Source organism: Misgurnus anguillicaudatus, chromosome 11 (assembly GCF_027580225.2).
Source record: "Misgurnus anguillicaudatus chromosome 11, ASM2758022v2, whole genome shotgun sequence".
Taxonomy (NCBI): Eukaryota; Metazoa; Chordata; class Actinopteri; order Cypriniformes; family Cobitidae; genus Misgurnus; species Misgurnus anguillicaudatus.
The window spans coordinates 21803973-21831506 of record NC_073347.2 but is presented as its reverse complement, the minus strand read 5'-3'; the positions used below and the strand labels follow the sequence as shown (position 1 = coordinate 21831506).

The 27534-nt window shown below is 38.8% G+C and overlaps 1 protein-coding gene across 27 annotated transcripts in view; it reads left to right on the top strand.

Annotated features, from left to right (window-relative positions):
• rims1a (regulating synaptic membrane exocytosis 1a) overlaps positions 1-26828 on the top strand; it is a 90579-nt gene extending 63751 nt beyond the window's left edge. For 5 of the 27 annotated variants that reach the window (XM_055171304.2, XM_055171300.2, XM_055171299.2 and 2 more), the window contains 17 exons: positions 165-260; positions 620-682; positions 1256-1333; positions 3697-3807; positions 4053-4142; positions 4924-5001; positions 7684-7755; positions 7923-7988; positions 10258-10370; positions 11289-11398; positions 12065-12225; positions 13281-13495; positions 19797-19947; positions 21099-21211; positions 22539-22640; positions 23920-24059; positions 24148-26828. In XM_055171304.2, coding sequence (XP_055027279.2) covers positions 165-260; positions 620-682; positions 1256-1333; positions 3697-3807; positions 4053-4142; positions 4924-5001; positions 7684-7755; positions 7923-7988; positions 10258-10370; positions 11289-11398; positions 12065-12225; positions 13281-13495; positions 19797-19947; positions 21099-21211; positions 22539-22640; positions 23920-24059; positions 24148-24363 — 1975 coding nt within the window. In that variant the 3' untranslated portion in view covers positions 24364-26828. Of the gene's footprint in view, positions 1-164; positions 261-619; positions 683-1255; positions 1334-3696; positions 3808-4052; positions 4143-4923; positions 5002-7683; positions 7756-7922; positions 7989-8252; positions 8757-10257; positions 10371-11288; positions 11399-12064; positions 12226-13280; positions 13496-19796; positions 19948-21098; positions 21212-22538; positions 22641-23919; positions 24060-24147 lie in introns of those variants that run through there. The other 22 variants (XM_055171301.2, XM_055171306.2, XM_055171305.2 and 19 more) reach the window with 22 other exon arrangements.
• Positions 26829-27534: the final 706 nt, after the last annotated feature.

The window sequence follows — 27534 nt, the reverse complement described above, 5'->3', positions numbered from 1 at the left end:
AAAAGGGTGCATTTGAAAAGTAGGAGAATAACGCATAGGTTACGTTCATTTAGTTTAATCAACAATTCCTAGTTACACTTCGAATAAACATATGAGTTAGTTATCGATTATTATGAATAAAATGAAAATAATAATAACCTTGCATTTTAACTTCTCTTTCTAAGGAGTCTGGATGAGGTCCCGCACAACCGTAGATCCCGTTCCCCAACACGTTACCATGACCGTACCCGTGTGAAGGAGAGAGATTATGTAGACGACAGGTAAATTGGGTAAAAGTGTGTACATTTATGACATATTAAAGAGTGATTTTTCCCATCTGTCTGAGGGTTAATACTGAGGGTAAAAGGGCGAGAGTTACAGCAGAACCATGTTTCACGAAGTGCTTTCGTTGAAGATTGACAGTCATCGAGGGTTGGTATGGTCTGAGATGACTCGTACAAAAAGATGCATCTTGTTAACTTTTGTATTGTGGTGTTATTGTTCTGGCTTTGAAGATTGTTACCCTTCCTCTTCTAACTCACTTGTGGTGCCCGTTTTTCCTTTATGTTTACTTGTTCATTTGTCTGTTTTGTTTTTTGTTCATTTTTCTGTGTGTCATCCATCTTCATGGTAATTACAGTGAGGTCATCTTGATACACAGATCAGTGCGGGGTAGAAGCGCAGAGTGTCTGCACAACCAAAGGTAAAGAAAAAGCCAGAATTAGACCACCAGTCTGTGAATTGCAGTACTGTTGTATTAAGTTTAAGCTTTATGACTATTCTGGTGTCATAATCACAAAGAATATCAAATTCTGTAAGTGTTCATTTTAACATTTCTTGCTAAATGTAACGTTCACTCTCCAGTCTAATATTATACTTATATAAGCAGCTCAGTGATGAGAAACATTGCGAGTGGAACTTTCCACTTCTTTTGGCGTACAGCCCAAACAACCAATACCAGCAGTCTCTTCACAACAACAGTTCGGTTTCTCAAAATAACAGTCCTTTCTACTCAAGTGTTGTTTTGACACATTTATTTTTATATCATTCGTAACTGACTTTAATAGGAAATTATGAGCATGCCTACAAAGATAATGTACGGTAAATTATATGAGAGAGAGAGAGAGAGAGAGAATGAGGAAGGTGCACTTTTGCATGCTTGCATGAGTGACTTTTGACCTGTTCATTGCTTGTTGAGTAAACTAACGACAGCTGTGATTTTGACATATTTTTTGTTTCCCTTTTGCATGCTTGCATGTTATTATTACATTGGCAGACGTTCATCTAATTATAGTAGCACTCTTCCACCTAAGATGCCTTTATTAGTCAATGGAATTCACAAGGATATTTACAGGTAAGACAGACAACCCCATTAAAGGCAAACTAATGTTGTAAATATAAATAAGCAGCGCATACAAAACACCAGAATTGCATTGTAATTAATACAGATATTATAGTACTAGAGATAGTAATACATCCAATACTATTATATGGGAAACGACCAGAGTTAACCCCGGAGTATAGTCTGTTTTTACGTATGCGCACAGTCGAACACACAGCCTTGCAAAGTATAGTTTATTTATTATTAGACTTGTAGACACTCAACGCATGTGCATTGCGACAAAATGCAATTCTACGTACTACATTACATGGCCGTCGGAAGCCACCTCAAAACTGTGGGTGGGTCCAAAACATTTACTGTAGTAGATGCAATTTGCATTTCTGAGCCTTTTAATTAAACAATTACTTTTATAGCCTAAAAACTTTGTTTACGTTGTTCTGTCACGCCCTGGAGTGCATGACAGGGGAAAGTAGCAGCATTGTGTAAGTTAAGGCTGTAGCTAAAATGCGGAACAGTTTAATTTATTATAGCATTCATCAAGTGGAATGGATTTCACTGATGGCACTCTGACAAGTGAACAGATATATGCACTAAATTAGCTCTTTCCCTGCCAACGTTTGTAGAAAAAAAGGTACTTTCATGTGAGGTATTGCTTCCGGGTTGTATAAGTTGCAGAAGAGCGCCACTTGGTGGATAATAGCGGTATTGTGGACTGCCGTAAATACTTGTTATTGGCAGGGAAGCATTTTCTTTTAAAGGTCACGTTCTTTCTGATCCCATTTTTAAACCTTAGTTAGTGTGTAATGATGCTATAATAGCATAAATAATACCTGTAAAAAGATAAAGCTCAAAGTTCACTGCCAGGCGATATATTTTCTTTAACAGAATTCCCCATTCAAAGCCTACAGCGAACGGCCGGTTGGGACTACAGCCTTCTACTTCCTGCTGTAATGACGTCACTAGAACAGTTTTTTGACTAAACTCCGCCCACAGGAATACGTCAGTCGCCAGCTAAGCTAACAGCAGGCTAAGCTGCTATCGAATCACAACATACTAAATAAGCTACACAATCAGAACTCGATACGTATTTCTGAAGGAGGGACTTCATAGAACAAGGAAGACATCAGCCCGTTTTGAGGACAGTGAAAACTGCGGTATACAGATAAGTAAATTGTGTGAAAAATACTGTGTTTTTTTTACACGTGAAACATGAACACATGTTATATTGCGCACTGTAAACACAATCAAAGCTTCAAAAACACAGAAAGGACGGGACCTTTTACTGATAAGTTAACTCGTCAATGGCGGGAAAAGAGTTAATGTACTTCCAGAAAATGTACTTCTTTAAATATATAAACATACAATATATCAAATGAAAGAACAGACCATCTGCTTTAAAAAAAAAAAGGTTCATCCTACCTTTATTTGTTCTCTTTTTATCACCTATCAATTTGGGAAGGTTTCTTCAAAAACACAAAATTTTGTACAAAAAACTGAGATAATTCGATTTTTGTGAAGAACTTTTGATAGAGATCAGATTCAGTGCGATGATCAAAACATACACAGAGTTTGAACTGTTTGCCCTAAGGGGATACTTTTGGGATTTATAAGTTGAGTAAGAGCGCCACCTGGTGGATAATAGCGGAGATTCGGATTGCCGGAAAAACACGTCATTGGCAGGGAAGCGTTTTCTCTTGATTGACGAGTGGGGGGGAGTTAGAGAAAAAGTAAGTGGGTCCAATATCATTGGTCTTAAAAAGTAAGCGGGTCTTGTGCCACCCAGATATAATGGTTCCGACGGCCATGCTACATTCCCCTGCATTCGCAAGCGCGACCTACGCATACAACGTGCGTGGTTACAAAAATCTGCCGATGTGAATACTGCGTACAGTGCGTGTGTACATTCTGATAACAAAATTTGCGTCACGCTCTACGCAGAACCTTGCGTACACGTACAAACGGGACTATACTTGTAGCTTCAGGTGGTAAGCTAACAAAGTTTTTTTTGTAGGCTGAATATAGATGTTTTTCCTCACCAATGTACATGATGCAATTAACATTAAGTGTGAAAGTGTTTTTGTGACATCCGCAACACCAAAATAACTGCAATCTGTTAAAGTGTCATGAATAGACATTTCATAACAGCATTGAATCACTTGAGGGGGCAGGACTACCTGTTTGACTGACAGATGTAGATGTACATCTATGTAAATTTGTTTGGTGCCACTAGTAGAATTGCAATCTTCACTGCAGGCTGTTTTTTTTTGTATCTCATCGAAAGCTTTGGTCATGCACTTAACTTTTTTCGTACAAAATTATCCTTTTGTTTCCTGTATATTTTGATTGCATTTGTTTGCTTATACTTTTGTGTTCAGCTCAACACTTCCTGCATGCCTTAAGTCAAAGTCACGGCTGTCTGTAGTCACTGCTACTCAACGTGCAGTCAAACGCCAAGTTTGTAGGTTCACAGACGAGATCAACTTTAGGTAAGGGGTTGAGCGTTGTCTATAACCCCTAAAACACCCACAACCTCCCAAAAACCAGCAGCTCCCTATTCAAATATAACATGTGCTATTAACTTATTCACATTGATGCCTCTCTACCTCAGCTTAAATCATACAGGTTAAGATTTGCTTTTCATTTCATTTTGAGCCTAACATTTGTGTTCTTTGTCATCTTCCTATCTACTTTTCTTTCTCCTACTTCATTGGCTGGCATGTTGTGACGCTAGTGATCTACAGCCCTCTCTTGGCAGGGTTAGAAGTGCTAGTACCAACTGTCTGAGACCAGAATCTAATTCCAGTTCTCCTGAACGAGACAGGTACACCCTTTATTTAGAACTGGATTATGCCAATTTTGTTTAAATAATAGTTTGCCCATACATGAAAATTTACTTTGTGGTAAAAACAGTCCATGTAACTTGTGCACTATATATTTAAAGTCTTCTAAGATCGTATTTGTGTTTGTAGGTTTGTGTGAGAAATATTTGCAATTTAATTCTACACATGTGAGATAGAAATGTGTGTATTTGCTGGATGCAGTAAATAAAGAGTCTTATCTTTACACAACGCTGTCTAGCTGGCTTTAGAAGACTTTCATTATACAGCACGAGTAACATGAACTACTACCCGTATTTTATTACTATTTGGAGTTTGCTATAAACTGTCATTATTGTTGCAAACACTGTATTTCTACTTCTTTGTCTTCTACGCTCATGGGCGGGGACATGGGTTTGCAAAGTTATCATTTTCATTTTGGGTGAACTATTCCTCATCATTCACAGACATTAAGACACTAGAATCTTCCTTTCTGTTGCTTCTGGATTGCACCGAACATTGTGTCTATATGTTAATGTCAAAGTAATCACCTTCATGTCACACACTATACATTGCACCACTCTGTTATGTTAGTGTCCTGTGACTCTTATGGCCTGATGCTCATGGCTGTATTTTGCATCTTTGCTCATTTGAAGAATTAGCAAATGAATCGATGTATCTTGTATTTCTGTGATGACCATTGTCACAGATTTCAATATTGACCTCCCATGTTTCTTCCACTTTAAACTCTTTGGGTGTTTGTGGATCGCACACACACTCATACAGGAGCACCCAGTCTCTGCCCCGTACCAGACCCACAAGCCCCAGGATCCTTATTCAGCATGCCTCCCCAGAAGATGACAGGTATCCCTCCTGTCCTCCTTCAGTTCTGTTGCTAACCCTCTCTGCTCTTTAATCCTGTCCGTTTACCCCCTCTTCAACGAGGCTCGGTTCTGTAGCTAACCCTTCAGCTTTTTGCCGCTGTCGCTCTTAGACATGTTTTCTGTAGCTTCTGACCAACAGCTTGTTGCTCCCAATCCAATGATTTTAGTGCTGGAATGTGATTGTCAGTGTTTTGTAGATCTCAGGCTGCTTGGTATAGCTTTAAGAAAATGTGGTGAATTGTGGCTTTCGTGGTGCGGTTTGTAGTGTGTTGTGCATATACTGGATTGTTGTGGAGGTTGTTTGTTCTTATTCTATCTGATTGCTTTCTGCAGTTTTCATATTGAATTTTTGACATTTTAGAAGGCGTGCTCACTTTAAAAATACTGTGGTCTCAGGAAGTATTTGGAAACTTTTGAACACTTATAAATGTATAAAATTTCATTTATTTAATTTTTGTACTTTGATAGATGTTTTAAATTGTATTTTTCTTTGTGCATTGTAAAAAAGATTGTTAATTCAACTTAAAAAATATTAGTTAACTATAAAAATGTTGTGTTAACCAGTTGCGGAGGCAGAAAGTGCATGATGGGTGGGCCTCTGAAAACCTGAATCTGTTTTTTCAACCCTCTTTAATTAGGATAAATAAAATGACGGACAGTGTCAAAGTACGGCAAGATTAAATGATGTTCAATCTAGATGATTTAGATCAGGGCTAGCCAACTTGCGGTCCGCGGGCCAAATGCGGCCATCCAATCATCTTTATCCGGCCTGCTGATCAACTTTTTCTTATTTAAAATCAGTGTAGTTATTTTTACCTTTCCACTCTACACGACAAATGACGGCCGATAAGAGAAGGAGAGTCGGAAAGGGGTGCGTGGGGTGCCAGCCATCTGCGTGTGCGTAATTTTTGGATCCAATTTGAACTTTGGATGTATTAAAAAATAAACTTGTGCGACACAAGCGTGTGACACACCGACCAGAAGTGATGTTTTATAGTGTGTTCCAATCAACATACTGTGTTAATAAATTCTTTTTATCCTGTTTAACTTTATCAGAAACACTGGAATCCTTTAAAAGCAATTCATAATTGATATGTAAATTATTTACTATAAATATATTCTTGATTAAAGGCACTTGCGCTGGAATGAGCTTCTCTCCCATATTGACACGAATTTACGATAAAACTGAAATTTCATTACGACTGCCATAGGGGCGAACTCCAACAGTCTCATTTAAATGTAGTGTTCAATGGAAAGGCAGTTTAGGCTATATCTTTAAAATGTTAAAAATGAAAGCAGGAAGTGCGATTTTACTCATTAGGAAAAGACTTGAAATGTAATAATTTATGAGTTATTAAGTTAAACAGTTATCAGTCCCTTCAGAAAAACGTGATTATGCGATCGCATGATTCAATGCATAATCAGCCAAAGTCTGCATATTTATGCGGGGACCGCATTTTTTAAATACGCCGCACTTTCGCCACATAAATTGCAAATCTCTGCTCACAAAATATGCGGGCTTGCATGATTTCATAATCTCCGCATTTTCGTAGCAAAAAGTCATATATATCTTAGCAGAAAGTTTAAAAATTTTGCATTTACTTCACACATGCGCAGCCATGTCCCCTGATGTCATAGGAATGGAAGTGAATTTCACTGCATAAAATTGCATAAATATGCCATGTATTCCATAGCATTTTTTAGGAAAACATGGCGCAAGATCAAGGATTTTTGCCCGCAACAAATATCCTATAACATAAAGTAACAAAAACAAAGTTATCATAAGTAAAAGTAAAAAAAATAAATAAAAAGTAAAAATAGGGGTAAAAGTTTAGCCCGCATCATAATTAACATTTTAAAATCTGGCCCTCGAAAAAAAAAACGTATTACAACGCCCGTTTCTCAAACAGAAAGGCTGCAACGTCCGAAGGTTGCATATGCAGGCTGCATACTTCATCAAGCCGGGTTTATTTCAAGTAACTGAGCATTAGAATCGCAAGTCGTAAGCATATTACAACAATTTACTATTAATTAAGTATAATAGTACATTTTATAATTATTATTATTCTGAGGTATGCAGTCTACAAATGCGATCTCCAAAAGATGTCAGCCGTTGTGTTAACTAACACTTTTTAACTTGAATTAACTCCAAATTTTAAGGCAACCAGGTGACTTACTTTTTTAAAATTAATCCAACTTAGTTTTTATTTTATTTTTTAAAAGCCACATAGTTTGATATTTTGCAGTACGATGCAAAACATTCATAACATTAAGCGTGGCTTAAGTTTCCAAACACTTTTTGTGGCCCCTTTACTGTATTTATAATGCTCCAGTTTTACTATACAGATATTTAGACATGCATTATTTCTTGTCTTGTTGACTTATTTACCCCATTTACAACTGAAATCATGATTTAAGAGATTTTGTATAGATACTATGCATTTTAATTTTTGACCCCTGACACATAAGAGTCAAGTCTTGTGTTTCATATCATACACACTGTCTTTTGTACTGAAGATTTTCAAGTGGCACAATTTAGTTGTTTTCAGAATTATGTTTCATTAACATCAGCCCATGCTGTGTCGTTGTGTGTATGTCTGTCCATGTGCCGTCCTCTCCATGCCACATGATCACATGTGTTTGACCTGATCTTATGAATCAGCTGGGTTTTGGAGGCTATGTTTCCCGCTCAGGAGACTATGCACCACCTCAGTGCAAAGCCAGACGCACAGAGGTACACACGCACGAAGAGCTCTAGAGCACATTTACAAACAACACGTCCATCTCCATTGTGCCATGTTTTAATAGGCAGCAGTTTCTTTCAATGTCCACTGAGTCCCGAGTGAAGCCGCTCCTCATTCTTTTATTTTGTGTCTTGCCTAAATCATTCCCATGTTGCAGGCAGTCGAGAACTCTGGACAAGCCGAGCTGTCAGAAACTTGGCAGGAAAATGTCTGACAGTGAGCGGTAAGATTTCAAAAACCATGTCATGTCATGTCTTTGTCAGCTCATTACATGTATATTTTTACAATACCTGTGTGAGAAAAAGTTCGGTAAAGCCAAAAATATTGCTTTCTGGCTAACTCGACGTGCTGATTTGATCTATGTGATGGATTTATTGAGCGATGAATATTGTTTTGTGTTTAACTGTTCCAGGTTAACTTACAGGAACGTATTTATTTCTCCACACATTTAGTTCTGTTTTCGCAAGGATTGTTTTCATGGTTTTCACGTTTTTTTATTTCCCTGTCTTGTATGCTGCTTTTTTACTGGCCTGCAGAATAAAGCCAACTTCCATTTTAAAGGGCTCACGTAGGAAGAGGGTTTTGCTTTCTCCATTGGGTAAGGCGACTGGGGGAGAGGATCAACCCCAGGCTCACCCCAAATGGGAAGGCGGTGACCCCGCTCTGGGCTGAGACGCCCTACTGTGCTTAACCTTTCCCACATTTCCACAAAAACATACATATCTCACATGCAAACCTTTGTGTTGTGTATTTAGTAAGAATAACCCTTTCCATTTTGTTATTTCTGTAATCTGCTGTCTTTGCTCTGCTGTCTGTTGTCTGTGTGCTGCTTCTGTACTGAAAATCCACCACCTCTCCATCACCTACCCACAGCTTACTGTTCATAACAACAATCTTTCACAGTTTGCCACTTTTTCATGAATTTTACACCGTTCTCTCTTTTACTTGCTTTGCTGTCCTTATGGCTTTTAGCAATGATGACGATTCCGAGGTATAAAAAGTACTGAGAATTTATATTTAAGTTAAGAGAAGGGGTGTCAAAATTAAAAGTAAATCAAAAGTATTAAATTAATGGGACACTACACTTTTTTTTTAAACTTTGATTTTTGCCATTTTGGAATCCATTCAGCCGATCTTTGGGTCTTTCGGTGCCACTTTTGGCGTGGCTTTGCATAGTCCATTGAATCCGATTAGACCATTAGCATTGCGCTCAAAAATAACCAAAGAGTTTTGATGGTTTTCTATTTAAAACTTGACTCTTCTGTAGTTACATCATGTACTAAGACCAACAGAAAATTAAAAGTTGCTATTTTCTAGGCCGATATTGCTAGGAGCTGTGCTCTTATTCTGGCGTGGTGGTCGGGGACTTTGCTGCCGTGACATGGCTGCGGCGGGCGCAATGATGTTGCGCAGTGCCCGAAAATATTCCCCTGCTATTGAAAGTAATCAAGGGGACTATTTTCGGGCAGTGTGTAGTGTCGTTGTGCCTTCTGCGGCCATGTTGCGGCGGCGGGGTCCTTGATTGTTGCGCCGGAATGAGAGTGTAGTTCCTAGCCATATCGGTCTAAAAAAATCGAAATTTTAAGGCAACCAGGTGACTTACTTTTTAAAAAAAATTTAACCAACTTAGTTTTAATTTTTTAAAAGCCACATAGTTTGATATTTTGCAGTACGATGCAAAACATTCATAACATTAAGCGTGGCTTAAGTTTCCAAACACTTTTTGTGGCCCCTGTACTGTATTTATAATGCTCAAGTTTTACTATACAAATATTTAGGCATGCATTATTTCTTGTCTTGTTGACTTATTTACCCCATTTACAACTGAAATCATGATTTAAGAGATTTTGTATAGATACTATGCATTTTAATTTTTACAGAAGAGTCAAGTTTTAAATAGGAAAAGTGTTGAAGCTCTTTGGTTATTATTATCAGATTCAATGGATTGTGCTGAGCTGTGCTTGAAGTGGTGCCGTCAGACCCGGAGATTGCCTGAGTGGGTTCTGGAGCTGTGAAAATCTAATGTTTCGCTCTAGGGGAGCTGGAAAATGAGCCTATTTTCCAAAAAAGTGGAGTGTCACTTTAAGTACTTGTCAAACTGTCTTGTTTCCTCTATTACCTACTGTTGAATTTTAAATTCAGTATTTTTGTTTTGTTTTTGACAATTAAATGTTGCTGTTTTTAGGCTGATCACTGACCGAGTCAGCAGTATTTATAAATGAAATGTATTGGTTTAGGTCTGATGAGTCACTTCACAAGAAAAACAAAACTAAATATACTTTATACGTAAATGGATGTCACAGGCTGTACGTTTTCAGCAGGGAGTGTAATTTAATGAAAATATCTTTTTTTAAACGTTACATTTCTTGATGCTGTTTAGCAAGCAGTAGCTCAGAATGTCGCCCACGCTGGTTATTGATCATCTTTGCACCAGAGGATACTGTATGCTAATGTTTTTATTTTTACTTCTTTCTCTCACCTCTTCCCATTAGGGTGCAACCCCACTCCGGCCCCTCATTTTCCTCTTCAACAGCGGCCCCTTCTTCGACACGCAAGGTCAGACAGTTACCCCAAGTCCCCGCCAAAAGCAGCAGTGTAGAGCAAGGTACAGTCATTTTCTGCTGACCGGTCTAGTTCTTCTTTTGCACAGTAAGCTACTTAGCCTATTTCCTAGACAGTCCAGCTGAAAACTAACAAAACTTTACAAAGTTCTTATAAATATAAATGTTTATATTCATAAATATAAGTCCCTGTATGTTTGTGTAAGAGTGACAGTGCCAGATAACTTAAAATAATATTTATTAAAGGGACACTAAATTTTTTTGAAAATATTCTTATTTTCCAGCTCCCCTACATTTAAATCATTTGATTTTTAGCTTTTTGGAATCCATTCAGCTGATCTCCGGGTCTGGCGCTGGCACTTTTGGCGTGGCTTGGCACAATCCATTCAATCTGATTAGACCATTTAGCATCACGCTCAGGAATAGCCGGGGAGTTTGGATATTTTTCCTATTTGGGGCTTGACTCTTCTGTAGTTACATTGTGTACTAAGACAAACAGAAAATTAAAAGTTGCGATTTTCTAGGCAGATATGGCTGGGAACTATGCTCTCATTCTGGCGTAATAATCAAGGACTTTGCTGCCGTAACATGGCTGCAGGAGGCGCAATGATATTATGCAGCAGCCAAAAATGGTCCCCTTAGTAACTTTCAAAACCAGGGGACTATTTCTGGCACTGTGTAATATCATATCATACGTGCACGATGTAACTACAGAAGAGTTAAATTTTAAATAGGAAAAATATCAAAAGTCTTTGGTTATTTTTGAGCGTGATGATAATGGTCTAATCAGATTCAATGGATTGTGCTACGCTATGCTAAAAGTGGTAGCGCCAGACCGAAGATCAGCTGAATGGATTCAAAAACTGTAAAAATCAAATGTTTCACTCTAGGGGAGCTGGAAAATTTGTATATTTTCAAAAAAGTGGAGTGTCCCTTTAACATCATATTGTGTCTTGTATCAGCTCTTGCCTCAGAGGAGCGAACGCGGCTAATGAAAGTACGTACCTTCCGATCATCAGCTCCCTCCAGTACCAGCCAGGACATGGAGAGGACGCTGAAGAATAAACGAGAGGTGAGCAGCTTCTTGTAGAGCATTGAATTAAAGGGGACATATCATGAAAATCTGACTTTTCCATGTTTAAGTGCTATAATTGGGTCCCCAGTGCTTTTATCAAACTAAAAAGATGAAATAGAATGACCAAGTAACTTAGTTTTGGTTAACCATTCTCTGCTAGCATGTGAAAAAATAGCTCATTGACATATGGCTCCCCTTAAGATGTTAGAAGGGGTTAAGACCGCCCCTTGATCTGCATTATCCTACCACAGCACTGCCATTTAGGGCAGAGATCAGCTGATTTGCATTTAAAAGGACACACCCAAAAAACGCCACATTTTTGCTCACACCTACAAAGTGGCAATTTTAACATGTTATAATAAATTATCTATATGGTATTTTGAGCTAGAACTTCACATACATACTCTGGGGACACCAAAGATTTATTTGACATCATACAAAGTCTTGTGAAATGTCCCCTTAACATTATGGGTAATTGGTTTAATTGCACGGAATAAGTAATGATAAATGTATAGGTTGAATCCACTGTAAGCGTTTGCCGAATGCGTAAATGCAGTCTTCTTGCTCAGTTTGGACTTGTGTATTTATTAATGAATTGTATATTACTACAGTATTTAGAGTATATACTTTTTTTAAATTCTGTAATGCATTTCCTTCTACTAGCTTTATAAGGAGCAGCGACGGAGCTGTGACAATGTGTCCCATAAGTCCTCAGACAGTGATGTCAGCGACGTGTCAGCCATCTCTCGCGCCAGCAGTGCCTCGCGGATCAGTAGCACCAGCTACATGTCCATTCAATCAGAACAGCCAATAGGTCGCTTCAGGTGAAATTCATACATATAATCACAGTTTATTGAGTGCCTGTCACTGTGTTCACCCTACATGGTGCATAAAGTATGAGGTTTTTGGCATTAGAGTGGACTGGAATTTTAAGAAATGGTGTCAATAGATCATTGGGTAAAAAAAAATGTATTCATGATTCTTAAAGGTGGGGTGCATGATTTGGAAAAGGATTTGGACACTTTGGAAAAGGGTGTCGGGCCGATGCCCAAAACACACTTGTAGCCAATCAGCAGTAAGGGGCATGTCTACTAACCGACATCGTTGCCTGAGTTGTGTATGTGTGGGGCGGGTCTATCAAAAGAAGGTCCAGATTCTATTGGGGTAGGGGCGTGTTTGTTTGGGTGATTTAAATGTAACATTGGCTTTCGGAGATCATTCACCCAGCCTTTAAAGTAGTCATTAATATGTTTATGTATATATATTTCATTTAAAAATATCAGTTAATCAGACTGTTTTTGACCTATGACCTTTGTAGTAGTTGACTAACCTCTCTACATGTAAAATGTTTAACTTTATCTATTGCACCGTGTCCTAACCAGATGCGATGCGATGTCGCAACACGTGATTAAAGGTATCTATGCGTATTATTAATCATAAATCATGGACAAGGAGAGACTGATTAAATGTTTAAAGCAGAAATATTAAACAAATACCTCAAGTTGCACAAAGAAAGCCATAAAATGCGAAGGGATGTCTCTGTATGTGCTCCTCAGCTCCATTGCGAGAGAGCAATAACAGAACAAAACTTGTGTAAAAAGTGATCCGAATTACTGTGTTTTGGGATTGATTTCACTACACCCTTTTTTGTGCATTGCGTCTAGTTAGGACACTGTGTAAGATGATGCATACATGTGTCAACGCCTCCACTCTTTTGCCAAAAACCAGCAATTCAAATTTTACATATAAAAATTAAACTCATAAGGAAAGTAAAAATGCAGAAACCTAACATGGCCAATAATTAAACAAATACAATTCGAATGATTAAGCTTAGCAGTTTACTGAGATCCATCACTGTTCTCCTCCATGTCTGCATCAGCCGCCACATGCGTTCGTCCAACCGCAGCATGCTGAAGAGTGCAAGTGGGGAGATCTACACACTGGAGCGTACGGACGGCAGTCAGTCAGACACTGCTGTCGGGACACTGGGAGCAGGAGGAAAAAAGCGCAGATCCAGCCTTAGTGCCCGCGTCGTAGCCATTGTGGGCATTCCCTCTCGCCGCTGCAGGAGCACCTCTCAGCTCAGTCAGACAGGTCAGACACTTTCAACCAATCATTTGCATGAATCATAAGCATATCACCCTGTAGCCCAAGACAAGATGCCCATTAAAGCTAAGTAGGGTTGAGCCTGGTCAGTACTTGGCCAATGCCTATTTTTTAGGGCACTCACCATTGGCAGCTGTGTCATTTGCTAAAGTTATTTTTTCCCTGTCATGAAGCAGTCATAAAAATCAAAACAGAGACATAAAGTATAGATCAGGTTTTGTTGTTATCAAATCCAGGAACAAGCAGGACATGCAGTTTAATTCTCCACATACCCGCACCATATAGGGCTGTTAATGAGGTGTGTTTTGTGCCTCTTAAACTCATTGTTTGGATATCACTGCCTGAAAAAGTCTCACAGGAGATTCTGGATAACATTGTGTTACCTGATGCTGACAACAGTGGGGAACATTACAATAATAAAGTTTTAAGTATAACATTTACACTGTTAAACCAAAGGTTACATTTTAAACAGAAGTGATGAAGAGATTCATGTGCTTACTCTATTAGGGTTTGCCTGAGGTGCCCTCTACTGGAGTTGAATTTTAAATCAGTGAATATGGCTTTTGTACTTTGTGTGACAAGTTGCAGTGAGGAGATATTTATCAGGTACTGCATTGTTGTCAAAATGGCTGAAATCAGCAGGGAATTATTAACAAAATAAAGACTGGCTTGTATAAGGATCAATTAATTTAACACTGGCCCCATCCATCAGCTCAGACCGTTTGCCAAGGGTGCATGACATCTTGTTTTGGATTGAGTTTATCAAAACCATTTGTTTTAATTTGGTTGGACTGATTAAACGGTGACTTAAAGGACAAGTTCGGTATTTTACACTTAAAGCCCGGTTTTCAGATTGTTTATGATGAAATAGAACGGTTTTGACTGAAATTTGGACATATTATGCTGTCCCAAGAATTTGTTTGGGTGTTTGTTCTATCACCTCCCACCTCTACAATGGCTGAATAGGTGCACTGGAACAATCCTTCCTAAAATGCATTAAACTTTCGTTTACAAAGACATGAAGCTCACCGAGTGGTCAGGGGTGTTCACTGATATGCTCACACAAAAATCGCTGCAAAAGACGCCTTCCAACAGGTGTTCTAGCAGTTGTTGTTAACTTGTGGACCTATTTTTCCAAACGCCTCACACCCGTATATTCTTCCGCTGAGAGCTTGAATAATAGACACTCCAGCCCAGTTGGTGGCGATAATCCGCCTTTGCCAATTGCAAGAATACAAACACAGTTCCCGGCGCTGAGTAATACCGTACCTCACAGCACATCTAATACAAGTCAATGGAGTTGGACAAAAACTACGATAAAACCTGTTGGAGTGCGTATTTTGGGGCGATTTTTGTGTGAGCATATCAGTGAACACCCCTGACCACGCGGTGAGTTTCATGTCTTTGTAAACAAAAGTTTAATGCATTTTAGGAAGGATTGTTCCAGTGCACCTATATACCCACCCGAAAATTCTTGGGCCAGCATCATATGTACAAATTTCAGTCAAAACTGTTCTATTTCATCAAAAACAAAATGAAAACAGGGCTTTAAGTGTAAAATACCAAACTTGTCCTTTAAATTTGACTGTAAGACTTGGAAAATAGTGCACGTTTATACTTTTATATTGCTTTTGTGTATCTTTTTAAAACTTGAAAGCTTCAGGCCCCATTTATGTAATTGTATGTAAAGCACAACCAGTGCATGCTTTATTTCGATGGTCTATAAGTAATACAGATTTAAAAAATGGTGGGTAGATTGATGGGGAAATTACATCTTTGTGAGAGACATTGCAATAAAAGAACATGTGTCCTCAGTCTCTGTTATCAGTGGGAGCTGAAGACTCAGACTAAAAATATGAATGGCAGCATGTTAGCATTGGCAGAAGTTCACGTGGTCAGGTGCAGATCAACCCTGGATTGTTATCAGATGTAATGTAGATAAATGCCTTTGAAGTTGAATTTGATATCCTGTAAAATTCCATTTTTCGAATAGTGTCTGTTTATAGTTTAATAAATGGAGTGCTGAAAAAAGAAACAAATTCAAAAAGGATGGCAAAAGAAGTTTTTTGGCACTACACATTGCCAAGCTCCTGTATAATATCTTAAAAGGCCTATCGGATGATAAATCACAAAGAGAAGCAAAGCTGCGGTAAATCAGTATTTTTAAGAGCTCCGTTGCAGTGTAACAGCTGCTCCACGCTTTCCACATTACACCATCCTCCTCCATTCACAAGGATAGCCAATACTAAAAATAACATTACCGGTACATACTTTTTTTTTAAAGAATTGCAATGCATAATGCTGCTTTAGAATAGGATGCATTTAACAGAGCGCTTTTCTGACTATTGCATTGGTTATTGTAACCTCAGTTTAAGTATTCTTATTAAAGGAACAGTTGACATGGAGTAACCTGCATTGTCAGAAAAAAAAAAGCTTAAAACTGTACCTTTTCTGCCGCTGGGGTGATACCCTAAGGCTGCAGTCACACCAAAAGCGTTTATGGCAGTTGCAGGCGCCTTTTTTGAATGATATTCTATGGGCAGGGCGCGTTTGCGCGCTGTTTATGCGCGCCGAGCGCCTTGCGGTTTTCTGCCGCCTGTCGCGCACGCGTTTTTGAAGGAGCGCTGAGAGCGGAGAAAGCGCCTGACGTCATTCGCGTCTTCCATTGTCCAATCGAATGAGGGGAGAGGCGGGCCTTACGTTGTGGTCAGTGAAGTTTACAGTTGCTTTGAAGAACCGGACTCCACTCGCTCACTCTCTCCTGCGTGTTTATGCATCTCTCACTCTCAAACAAGGTCAGAGCAAGCGTCCTCTTTTTAAAGTTTCTGCTAATATGACAGTTAACAGCAAAAGAGCGCTCACGCTTCAATATTTGATTGACAAGACAGCTGACTCGGTGGTTGCTTAGCAACATGAAAAGCCGCGCCGCACTGCTCTTTTTTTTAAAAAAGGCAGTGCGTCGCGCCTTGCGTTTGCAAGCGTTTAAAGCGCTTTTGGTGTGACTGCGCCCTAAGGTACCTTTGCAGGTATACAAACATAATACAATGTTGTACCTTTTTGAATACCTTTAAAGGTACAGTTAAATGTTTTGTATTTACATTTAACTGGTACAAAATTGATTCTTAAGGGAAAACACCACCGTTCTTACCTCAACTTAGACAAATGAATACATACCCATCTTTTTTCAATGTGTGCACTCCATCTTTGTACAGCGCATCGTGAATGTGTTGGCGTTTGGCCTGGCCCCGTTCATTCCTTGGGATCCAGACATGGTTGAATTTAGAAGCCACCAAACACTTTCATGTTTTCCCTATTTTAAATCGTAGTTACACGATTAAAGGAACAGTATGAAAGAAATGTATATCAATTAATCATAAAATGGCCCTGATATGTCTCTAGACATTAAGAAATCATTTTCATTTCAAATACTTATATCACTGACAACAGTGGTCTGGCCAGGATATTGTTATTTAAAAAGTGGAGTTGCAGCCCTCAACTGATGTTTATGTTGTCATTTTGTGTATTGGCCACCAGTTGTGTGATTGCAATACCAGTTTTAGCCACAAGTTTTGTGATTGCAATACCAGTTTTGGCCACAATCCTACATACTTTTCCTTTAAAGGGGACATTCCACAAGACGTTTTTAAGATATTAAATAAATCTTTGATGTCCCCAGAGTACATATGTGAAGTTTTAGCTCAAAATACTATATAGGTAATTTATTGTGGCATGTTAAAATAGGCACTTTATGTGTCTAAGCAAAAATGCACCGTTTTTGTGTGTATCCCTTTAAATCCAAATGAGCTGCTTAGGTGGGCGGAGTCTCAAGCGCTCATGCTGTAGAGAAGAGCATCAAGAGGGAGATTTTCTCACGAAAGAAGTTAGAAAGCGATGTTCAGCATTATATTTGAACAAGTTTAAAAAGTCAATCATCGGTTTTATGCATACTAAAAACATGTTTATCAGCAGATGGAGAACATTGTGGAATAAAAATAAAGACTTTTAGGTCTTATGCTGCCAGTGTTTTAAACAGGCACAATGATTTTCAGCATGTTACAATATTAAAATATACATTTTTTTAAGCGGAATAAAAAATGAAAACTATATATTGTACGGCAGAAGAGCACTTCGGAAGTGTTTGGTGGCTTGTAAATCCCTGTTTGGATCCTGAGGAATTGATTGGGCTGGGCTGAGTGCTGGCGCATTCACGACGTGCTGTGCAAGGATAAGTATATGCATTAAAAAAGATAGGTATTGTACTAATTTGTCTAAGTTGAGGTAAGAACATAGTAAAATACTGAAAACAATGGCGTTTTCCTTTAAATGTACACAATAGGTCCTTAGGGTATAATATTGTACTCCAAAAGGTGAAACATTTCAATGTGTTATACCCATGAAGGTACAAAAGTTAACATTTGAGGGTACCACCCCAGTGACTGAACAGGTACAATTTTAAGTGTTAAGCTTAAAAATAAAACAGTCAGGGATCAGCAGGGTTTAACCTGTAACTTTGACATACTGTAGTCTGTAGATTAATGCTGTAGATCAGTGTCTACAGGCATTTTCTACTCTGAAAAGCAAGAGACTTTTTGTTGCTCAACATAATCTGTTAATGTGAAACAGTTTTTGACAATTTAGTATTAATCAGTGAGGATGGTTTAAAAATCGTGGATATTATGAGTGAAGTGATTATTGAATTAGTAAATTTTCTGAAACATTTTTCTCAAGCAACTAGCACGGCTGCAGCTCAGCGAGCCACCTTAGTGTCTGACATTTTAAAATGATCTGTAATCTATCAGAAGACCATAAATAGCAAGGATGGTGCCCTGTGATGTCTAGCAGGAGATGTTACATTCACCAGGGGCGACGAGCTTTGTCTCAGACCGTAACATTTTCTTTTGAGTGACAGCGGTAAGAATAGCACACTAACATAAACACTTGTGCACGCTTATGTGCAATGAAAGTGGGATTCAGTGTGGGATCTCAATAATTTCTTTTCATTTGAGTATAAGGAATTTTCAGACCTGCAATAATTTGAAGAGTTTGGTTCCAAAACGCAATAAATCCTTTTTGACAAATTTCAGTAAAAACGTGTTTTCTATACCAAGAAAGTGACAAGATGAAAACCCCTATTTTCTGTTACAAACTTTCACATAGCATTTTTAGGTTATAAAAACATAAAAAATTCAAATCCGTAACTTGATTTTCAAAGATATATTATAAAAACTAATTATTTTTTCCACAAAATGCAATAAATCCATGGTTTTTTTTTCAAAATGCTAGAAATCTATTCAATCAAATGTGCATTCATCTTTGGCATTTTATATTCATTTAGTTGAGCAGTTGTACACACTGATAAAAAAAATAATCATTAATGGCATTAATAAAAACACTTACTTTGTCATATTAAGAACACTGTCATTGCTGCGGTTATACTTGACGTCATCGCTTAGCATTTTTCACAGCGATCAGCTGTAAAATGTTTTGGTCCTGCTCGATTTTCGTTGACTTTGAGTAAAATAATGGAAAGTTTTTTATAAGATCCCCTGGGGTCAATGTAAGTACCCGTCTCCCGAGTGCCTCTCGTGGAAATTATTAGATGTTGATGGCTTACGTTTCTTTTTCCGTCACAGAAAAACATCACAGGTTTATCAATGCTATTAAAGTATTATTTTGTTTTGTTTGTTAATCACGAAGTACAAAGTAGATGAGGAAAACTAGGACTCCGTGTACTCAGCGCGCCGCCATTGTTTGTTTACATTGCGTGAATGGTGTGCTGTAATTTCTGGAGCGGATTTATTGCTTTCTGTAAAAAAGGAGGACTGGCGTTTATCTCATTTTGGGAAAAAAGGGAGAAAAGATGACAGAATAACACGGCGGATATTGGATTTGGGGAAAATTAAGAATTTACTTTTAACTACTGACCTGATATAATACTGATTTTGGCAGTAACTCATTTTTTTCAAAAATGGTGTAAAATAGCTTTATAGCGATTTGGAACTCTTCATTTACATACATAATTAAATAATTATCTGATATATTTAAATTATACAATGCTGAACTAGTAATCCATAATGGGGATGTTTGGTTAGAGTTAATGGTGCTGAAGACAAACAGCTGAAGTTTTTGGGTGTCCCCTTTATCCCAGACACAAAGTTACACCAGGAAACTAGTTTTCAAATGATGTGTTGAAATTAAAATATTTGTTGTGTGAGAAAATGCATTTAAAATCAATCGAGGGTGGAGAAAACCATGTTTATGGTTTCACTTCTTATATTCCTATCCACAGAAGCAGCCAATAAGAAGGCAAAGGGATCCAGTCAGATCCAGCGCAGTCAGGAGACGGGTATGGCAGTGGAGTATCCCCGCAATGTCATGGCCCGACAGGCCAGCCGAGAGTCCACCGACGGCAGCATGAACAGTTACAGCTCTGAGGGCAAGTCAGTATCCAGGACAATGTAATACATTATTTGCGTACAATACATACAACCTTGCAGATAAATCCTGCTTCAGCAAACTAGCTTAGGCTGCTTTGCACTGTTTTTTTCAGCAATATTAATTTCTGGGGTCTTGCATCTCCTTCAAAGATTTCCTGTGTCTTGTGATCTTCGTGCATCCGCTACAAACCCATAACTCATACATAAATGCACGCTCAGCAGGCTGCCTCATGTACACATAAGCGTCGTGTACCAAGATTGATTTGGAAAAACTCAAATAGATAAAGCTAATAAAGACCAGCATGTTGAGGAACACATGAGCGCTGATTAAAAGAGTTAATGCTTGGTCCACTACGTTCTGGGCTCTATTTTTGGAGCCAGATGGCAAACAGTACTCCGCTATTATAATTAAAATATCCATCATCTGCAGAAAGGGGTCTTGGCAGGTCAGTCATGCATCCTATTTCAGTTTTAAAGCAACAGTCGGTTGTGTCATATCACGGAGTGTGGCAAAGCAGAATAACCAGCAACTGACTTACAGCTTATTTCACCTGAATGTGTTTTAAATAGCATGTGAAATCACATTAGGCCGTTCATATGGTAGCATGACTTGGGCTGGCACATCCCTCAGACATTCCTGAATGAGTTAGGTCATGGAAATTGTGCTGGCCTCAAAGGAAATATTGAGTGTATTAAAAGGGGCCTTTACACGGGACAGGGTTTACATACCATGCTCGGCATATGTCTGCTGTTATGGGGTTTTTGAACTCTACATGAGGGCAGTTTCATACTAGATAAAAATTAATGAAAATAATATGTTAAATATTACAAGAGATAGATATTTTGAGGAATGTTTGTACCTAAACCAATCATGAGCCCCATTCACTTCCATAGTAGGAAAAAATAATACTATGGAATTGAATGGGGCTCATGATCGGTTTGGTTACAAACATCCCTCAAAATATCTTAATTTGTGTACATAAAAATAAAGAATGTATACAGGTTTGTAACAACATGAGAGTTAGAAAATGATAACAGAAGTTTTTATTTTTGGGTGAACTATCCCTTTAAAACAGCTTTTGAGTATCATCATAGTTTTAGTAGGCGTTTGTTATGTGATGTTGTACAAAGTCACCTCTGTGTGTTTGTTTCAGTCTGATCTTCTCAGGGATGAGGTTGGGAGCTGACAGCCAGTTCAGTGACTTCCTAGATGGTCTTGGTCCTGCTCAGTTGGTGGGACGGCAAACACTGGCCGCGCCTGCTATGGGTAAGTAAGCTCTTGGGTTCCACGGGTCCTTGAAATCCTTGAAAGTTTGCGAATCTGGGGGAAATAATTCAAGGAAGTTTTTGAAAATGTACATACATAGACACACGTCATTGAAAGTGCTTGAATCTATTTTATTTAAGCAGTTTACTGGGGAAAAAAATCCATGTTATTCCCTGTGTAGTGTAGGATAATATAAAATTTCTAGCCTTTTAGGCACACGTGCTAAACTGTTCGCTTTAAATGTTTTATCTTCTGTATGCAAATGTTGATTCATACCAAAATGCTTTTTTTGGATAGTTGTGTTTGACACATGAAAACGTCTCGGGTTACGTATGTAACGGTTGTTCCCTGAGAAGGGAACGAGGCGCTGCGTCTCCCTTGCCATACTTCCTGCGTCCCTGTAAGCCGTCTTTGGCAATATTTCAGATAGAGATATACTTCCTGGCTCCCGCGTCACCCTGGCTGCGTCCGAAACCGCATACTGTATAGTAGGTACTGAATTAGATGAAGTACCTACTTACTTGGCGTTAAACAGTAGGTACTGTATAGTATGAATCCTGGTAGTATAAATGAGATTCGGACGTACTACATCCGCCATGTTGCAACATCACGTGACATACGTCGTCATCACGTCGTTTCATTTCAGCGCGAAAACAGCCGCGTGCCTCTTCTTCGTTGGATAACTCCTCGTCCGGGGCATCATGGGATAGTGTAGCGTCCATCGTATGCACACTGCAAAATCGAACCGGAAGTAGTAGGTCATCCGGGTACTGTTCGCATACTGTTGTTCGAATACTATGTATTCGGACATACTACTCGCTTCGCCTACTGCTTTTCGCGTACTATATAGTATGTAGTAGGCGGTTTCGGACGCAGCACCTGTCTTTGTCGTTAAGCCTCATCATTGGTTGAATTTTATATACACATTCAGACGCACTTACCCCTGGAGGCGCCCCCAAAGTGTCACCGCAGTGACGCAGCGCATGTTCCCTCGAAAGGGAACTGTAACAATGTATCTTAAAAGGTAACACGATGTTACCTTGCTCTCACTTGAAATGTGTCTCCACATTTAGTCCTTGATGAATTTGAGGGTATTGGACCTGGAAAGTCCTTGAAAGGTCCTTGAATTTGAAATTAACTAAGGTGTGGGGACCCTGCTTGGTGAATATGGACTTCTGTGCATGGAACTTATCCATTTAAGTTTGCTCACTTTCAAATGGTGGAAAACCACTAAATTGGAATACTTGTATATAATGTGTATAGATTTTAAATAAAAATGACTTTGACAAACCAGCATCTCTAACCTTTGCTATTATGTGTATTTTAGGAGATGTTCAGATTGGACTAATAAATAAGAAAGGACAGCTGGAGGTAGAGGTTATCAGGGCTCGTGGTCTTACACCTAAACCAGGTTCCAAATCGCTGCCGGGTAAGAATGTGTCCAGGCCTGAGCCTTTTCTCATTAGTACTTATCGTATTTGGACCAGGAGATCAATACGTGTCTCCAAATTATTGTGGAAATTTTTAAAGTCTCAAGACATTCTTTGCATGCAAACATATGGTATTTGCAATTATTAAAAATGAGTTGACTGGAGTAACTGCGAGGATAATAGACACTTGATAAATAAAACATTGCATTTATTGTAGACTATACTGGCATTTGGCATAGCTAGGTACTGTAAGTGTCTCTGTTATATGCAGTGGCCCGTAAAAGTATTTGGGCACTTCACTTATCTAGCAAGTGGCTACATGTCTTTGCATTATTTAAAGGACAAGTTCGGTATTTTACACTTAAAGCCCTGTTTTCAGATTTTTTATGATGAAATAGAACAGTTTTGACTAAAATTTGGACATATGATGCTGGCCCGAGAATTTTCGGGTGTTTATTGTATCACCTCCCACCTCTATAATGGCTGTATAGGTGCACAGGAACAGTCCTTTATGAAATGCATTAAACTTTCGTTTACAAAGACGTGAAACTCAACGAGTGGTCAGGGGTGTTCACTGATATGTTCACACAAAAATCACTGCAAAAGATGCTTTCCAACAGGTTTTATCGTAGTTTTTGTCCAACTCCATTGACTTGTATTAGATGTGCTGTGAGGTACGGTTTTACTCCGCCGCCAGAAACGGAAATGGAGTTGTTTGTATTCTTGCAATTGGCAAAGGTGGATTATCGCCACCAACTGGGCTGGAGTGTCTTTATTCAAGGTCTCTACGGAAGAATATACGGGTGTGAGGCGTTTGGAAAAATAGGTCCACAAGTTTACAACGAAAGGCTTAAACATCTTTTAAAAGCATCTTTTGCAGCGATTTTTGTGTGAGCGTGTCGGTGACCACCCCTGACCGCTCGGTGGGTTTCACGTCTTTGTAAACGAAAGTTTAATGCATTTTAGGAAGGATTGTTCCAGTGCACCTATGCAGCCATTGTAGAGGTGGGAGGTGATACAATAAACACCGTAAAAATTCTCGGGCCAGCATTATATGTCCAAATTTCAGTCAAAACCGTTCTATTTCATCATAAACAATCTGAAAACAGGGCTTTAAGTGTAAAATACCGAACTTGTCCTTTAACAAAATATCAAACCAAGTGGAATATATTTTGGACACTTTCTGGTTGTCGAAAACCAAATATTATGTATCCAGCCCATTGCAGTTTTATTGTGACCGGACCTTTGTGACCTACAGTATGTGTCTGGTCTCCACAGCTCCCTATGTCAAGGTCTATTTGCTGGAAAACGGAGTGTGCAAAGCCAAAAAGAAAACCAAGATTGCACGAAAAACGCTTGATCCTCTGTATCAACAAGTGCTGTTGTTTGAGGAGAGTCCACAGGGTAAAGTCCTCCAGGTAGGAAGCAAGTCCTATCTATTATGTTAGTCTCTAGCATTTAACATTTGTGGGTATTGACTGCAATTCAATTTGAATGTGCCTCCAGGTAATAGTCTGGGGAGATTATGGGCGCATGGACCACAAATGTTTCATGGGAGTTGTACAGATTCTTTTAGAAGAGCTGGATCTTTCTAGCACAGTGATCGGTTGGTACAAACTCTTTCCCCCCTCATCATTGGTCGATCCGACGTTAGCTCCTCTCACTCGCCGCGCTTCCCAGTCATCGCTGGACTTTTCAGGGCCGCCGGGCATCAGGTCCTAGTACATGGACAAGGGCGCAACGCTGAACACGACCCAGTGGACCAAGGACTCGAGGCAACAATCAGAACCAGAGCGGCAGATAAAGAGACAGATGGATAGAAATCATGATCAAAGCTTTGCTGAAGCTTGACAATCACTTCTCTCTTTTACTTTTGATCTTTGGGTTGTAGAGATTTCCTTTGATCCACTCTGCTCCTTACTGCATGTTTTGTTGCCGAGATGATGGTGAGGATTCAACCCGAATGAAAGAGAGCGACAGGAGAGGCAGCTGAAACGTAATCCGCTTCTTTTGACAGAGAATGGAGACAACTGCGGTGCTGATAGCTTAGTTCGCTCTGGTCAGTCAGCACGTTCGTTTTCTAACCATGAACCGAGTGTACAGTACGTAGAAATTGAGATTAGGTGAGAGAGAACCCCTGTTGGAAAAAAACCTCAGCCGAAGGTGGTTTGCTGGTCTGCTTGTTAAAGCAAGACTCACTGCCTGGCCAAGCTGGGTCTAGCTGGTCTCAACTGGTTTAACTGGGCAGCTTAGTCTCTGAAAGGTGCCCAGAATCCCTCTAAACCCGCCAACGGACCAGACCGACTGACTTAGGGATAAGGCCAGCAAACCAGCTGGTTTAAGATGTTTTTTATAGCAGGGACAGCACTGCCCCTCCTCTATATTGCACTTACAGGAAGTCACTCTACTGAGAGAGACCAAAAGTCAAGGTTTAATGGTTAAGAAATAAGTCTTCTCAGAGAGTTATCTCTCGACATCATGGATGCTGCGTCCGAGATCCCACCTTGAACTCCGACTCAGATTGCGTGAGTGTGTGTGAACGTGTGTGCGTGTTTGTGTCTACGAAGGCAGGGACGCCTGAAACCTTTTAAGTCTGTTTACAGCAGTCGCCACTGACTGCTTTGCCTTTTCACTTTACAGTTGGTAAATAGGCACACTTTGTAGAATGTGAAAACATGATTCATGTTTTCTGACATTTGTGCTATACGAGCTTCACGGAAACCACGAAACCACTTGTATTTGAGCACTGGAACTGTAAGAAGCTGCCAGTATAATTTCGTTTCTTTTCGATCCGAATAGCTCACTAATAGTTTTGATTTCCTGGAGTTATCACAAAACATATATTACTGGCATTCGAATGCATTTTTATCCTATTCAGTTTGGTAAAGGACCTGTACATACCGATATTAGAATTTCTACCCGATTAGAGTTTACATTATTTTAATGCAAGCACAACTGCTTGATTTATGAACAACGACAAAAAAGGTTGAAGCTTCTGGGTAAAAAATAAACAACTACAACAAACAAACAGAAGAGGCCAAATTATCTCAAGCTTCCTATTTTTAGCTGTTTGTCATTGTTTTGAGTTTAGTTTATAATGAAACCAATCTCACAGATCCCCCTGAGCATTTGAATGAATGTGACAGTGGGTGTGAGGTGGTCTCAAAAGATCACCGCTCGTCACCGATAAGGGGAACAGCATGAATCTGGAACTGTTCCAAGTTGCATGCACATTTTGTAAAACAAGACAGATGAGAAAAAAGAGACTACAATAAGTGTGTGTTAGTTCCACAAACTGTAGGCCAGCTTGTATGTTGCATGTACTTGTACAGTTTGCTTGTACTTGATATTAATAGATTATCAAATAAAATGAAGCCATTCATTCCATGTGTGGGCATTTGGCCAGGTTCAGCCATACACACAGGCCTTATTTCGGGGCTGAATGTCTATAAGAAGTTTTTGAATTGTTTTATTCTTATTATTTACCCAATGGATAAATAAGTGCTGTACTGTAGTACTGAACAAACACAAGGCCCTATTTTATTGAAGATGTTGGTGTTCACTGTAGTCTGTACTACTGTGGGGCTGAAACTAAGGTAGATAACGTGTATAAAATTAGAGCTATCTGTATATGGAATATAATTATACGAAATCACAATGACTTAGAGATATATTGATATTGAGAAAAAAAGAGTGTATCAAGTTAACATCACTTACGTTACGTACATGCATATATTGTAAATATGAGTCTGCAGATAAGTTTACTTATATTTACAAAGCGGCCCTATTCGAAGTTAATGGATCAGTGATCTGTCTCTTGGTTCTGCTGAGCGGAAAAAGGGATGCCTCCAAAGTTTTATTTTTATTCAGTCGATTACGCCCAAACTCACGGACAACAACAACAACAACTTTTGACCTCTACTGACCTGTTGCTTTATCATAAATGCTCATGTATCCTTGTTTCAATGAGAAGTTTACTTTATATGCCTCTTATGGCAGACTTATTTACTTTGTCAGTATTATTCAAGATACTGATTGTTTACAGTTCATGTGTTCCACTAATACTAAATTGAAAGTATTCACTGCAACATTTCTTTGTACAGCAGACGTGGCTCAAATAATGTGTATGTTTTATATTCAAGAGTTCATTTTTATTATTTACAAATAAAAGACTGTGTGGAAGAAAATTTTGTTTACTGAAATATTTGAAGCGATATCTAAACCATTCTTTTAAATTTGCAATAAAGGTTGGTTATGCCCTAAACAAATGTGAGGTTGGCCTAGTTAAACCCTCTCAACTAATACTCCACCAAGTGGAGACAAATAGCATTACATCGTCCCATCTTTTTGATTAATGTTTATTGCACTCAGATGCTTAACAATCACTGCATACTTGTATACTTAAAAGTAATTTAATGTCGGTGTCTGCTTAGATGTAAAAATATCGGTGGCACATGACTTTAAAAATAACAGCTGATGTTTGGCCTTGCACTAAATGATTCAGGCGCTGCTCTGTGTTTAATATGATTTGGCACCACTTTAACGCATTTTGATTCAGCACACACAAGCATACTTTAGGGTTTGTACTGCTGATGCAATTCACAACGTCCGGTCAGCAGAACAGAAAACAAAAATGATGCATTATTAAGGCATAAAGTCACAAAAGCCACCGAAAATCAGTGGCAGGAAAACAAATCATTGCTGGACAGTTTGCTGCACTGTACTAAATAAAAGTTATTTCCATAAATCAGCTTCTGAACTGAAAATAAGTCAAATAACTTTAAACAGAAGAATGAATCTGATTAAGATCTGCAGAGAGTAAGTACGTTTAACAACTTTGGTACACTAAGCAAAATTAAAGCAGTAAATCAGCACTATTATAACAAGTGAATT